This window comes from Hippocampus comes, unplaced genomic scaffold (genome assembly GCF_001891065.2).
Source record: "Hippocampus comes isolate QL1 unplaced genomic scaffold, H_comes_QL1_v1.1 scaffold189, whole genome shotgun sequence".
NCBI classification, from domain to species: domain Eukaryota; kingdom Metazoa; phylum Chordata; class Actinopteri; order Syngnathiformes; family Syngnathidae; genus Hippocampus; species Hippocampus comes.
This window is the reverse complement of record NW_017804802.1, coordinates 259,308-261,572: the sequence shown is the minus strand read 5'-3', so window position 1 is coordinate 261,572 and position 2,265 is coordinate 259,308. Positions and strand designations below refer to the sequence as shown.

At 57.5% G+C, this 2,265-nt stretch overlaps 1 protein-coding gene across 1 annotated transcript in view; it reads left to right on the top strand.

The window, feature by feature from the left end:
- The window catches only part of LOC109530104 (ecto-NOX disulfide-thiol exchanger 1-like), a 13,336-nt gene extending 12,717 nt beyond the window's left edge, over nucleotides 1-619 (top strand). Inside the window, exon 4 of the mRNA XM_019893712.1 lies at nucleotides 474-619. Coding sequence (XP_019749271.1) covers nucleotides 474-619 — 146 coding nt within the window. The remainder of the gene's footprint in view (nucleotides 1-473) is intronic.
- The last annotated feature ends 1,646 nt before the right edge of the window (nucleotides 620-2,265 follow it).

The following is a 2,265-nucleotide window of genomic DNA, read 5'->3' as shown; positions in this document are numbered from 1 at the left end:
GTCAGAGTTGGCTTCCGTTTTTCGGATTTGACCTTCATCGAACGCTCTTTCTCAGTTGGAAATTTGGATGTGCGCAGCGGGGCCGGTCGCAACGCAGTGTCGCGGGAGCGGTCGCGGCCGGCGTGTCGTTCATTGACCAGTAGGGAAAACGGCTGGTGGGTGGTCGATGTCAGGGAAGCGTCGGCGGCGGCCGCAAGGTGACGCCGTCAACGTCCGCCTCTGTTTCCAGGCCACTTTTCCAAGTTGGGAAAGACGACTGGCTTCCTTCAGGCCTCTTTCATAGAAGACCGGCTTCTCTTTTTTGTCTTCTTTCGGGATGCAAACCGACCGCCGACTCCGAACCGGAAGAAAGCGCCGCAGTCTTGCGCGATGGCGGCGCGGCGTTTCGGCCAATGCGGAAACGGTCGCCCTCCCGCCGCCGCCACACGCCGTATGGCTTTTGAGACGCCCACCATCTCGCGGTTGTCTTTCAGGCTACCGCCTCCGTCTCGGCTCCGGCGCGGACAAGAAAGACTCGGGCAAGATCCACGTGGACTTTGCGCAGGCTCGAGACGACTTGTACGAGTGGGAGTGCAAGCAGAGGCTACTCCAGCGAGAAAAACGCCTCCCCCCCCGCTGACCGTTTTTCGCCACCTATCAAGCGTTTGCCTCGTGCGTGCATGGGGAGTGCAGAGAGTGAGCAAATCCTCATCGCTCGCGGACAATGTGGAGAGCGCGGCGTGTCTGCCATCCGGCGTGCGGGCCGCTCAAAGGCCGTCGAAAGGAAGTCACGCGATGCTCCGGAGACGCCGCATGACCTGGCAAATGCCAAAGAAAAAGCAGTGAGGCGCTTTCGTTGGTTTCACTCGTGGGCTGGCGCGCGCCGTCCGTAAACGTCTTTGTGGCCGTGCGACCCGAGGAGGGTGCGTGAGAATCTCTATCAAGCGGAGAGGCGGGGAGACGGTTTCCCTCCCAAACTCGGGCTGGCGTCGCCCGCGCTAGCTCCCGCGGCCAACAAAAACACGGCCGGCCTTATGAGATTCCTGCCGGTTGGGGAAGGAAGGAAGTGCTTGACCCGTTTTGACAAAGGTGACCCATTGTCGAAGTCGAAAGTCCGCCGCTCGAGAGCCCCCCCCTCGGGCCTGCTTTGGATGCGGGCTTGGCGCCGTCACGCTCGATTCAAATGAGGGATCGCTCGGGGGGCTGGCGCAAAGCCGGCGCCGGTGTCAATGCCCGGAGACGCTCGCTTGCCTACAAGTTGTCGCGGCGCCGCCACAATGCGGCTCGTTAGCAGCGGGTGACGGGAAAGGCGGCGCGCCGACCTTTTGGTTTGAAAAATCACAGCCGGCATTTCGCTGCCTCATTTGCATCACGGGCACGCAAACAAACGAGCCGTACTCACACGGCGGCGGCACCCGAGCTGTGAGCAAACAGGAGCAAGTTAGCTTAGCATTAGCATCACTAGCTTGACATTTTAAGACAGATTGGATGGAAATGAAGGAGAGGCAGGGCTTCACATTCAGGTTTCTGTATTTTTTGTTGTTTTTTATTTTTTGTGTGAGCGCAACTCAGCCATGTCTGCCATCTAGCGGCGAATGGTGATACTACAATTTTCAGACTTGGGCGATATTGACTTTTTGTGTTCAGGGCAATACCGTCGCTCATCTTGGACGTCTTTTGAAGCTTGCCAATCTGTCCGGACCCGTAGCCCGATTCCGCACGCGATGTTTGTTTCCCTTTTTGCCGAGTTGGAATGGTTTCCGAAATGCACTTTTGCTGACAAACAAGACCCGGTCAAAAACGACAAAACCCCGCCAAATCCACACCTTCAATTTTGTCTTCAGGTTAAATGGTGAACAAAGTGCACTTTTTTGCCAAGATAGCAACGCGCTAACGACAACCCGGGTCGGCGGAAGGCTCTCCTCGGCCCCTCCCTTCCGAGGGCATCCGTCCAGTTTTTTTTGCGGATGCGTTTGCTCTTTTGGAGTCCTTGCGAATCCGTTTGCTTGTCGTCAAGTGAAAGCGAGTCTTTTCCTGTCCTCTCCGGCATCGAAATGGCCAACGTGCCTTCGTATGCCGCCGCGAGAGGCCAAACGTGATCGGCAGGGCTTCAAGGCAAACGTTTCTTGTTTGAGGGGAAGCGAATGATTTCTATTTGCTCATTTGGGGCTCCTCACACACGCCAAAAAGGTTTGGGCCGTGCGCCGCGGGTGAGCCACAGAACACGGCCGTATATGGCGCAGCTCCAAGTGGATGCGCTAGCTTTCGCGCGTGGGTGTGCGCGCG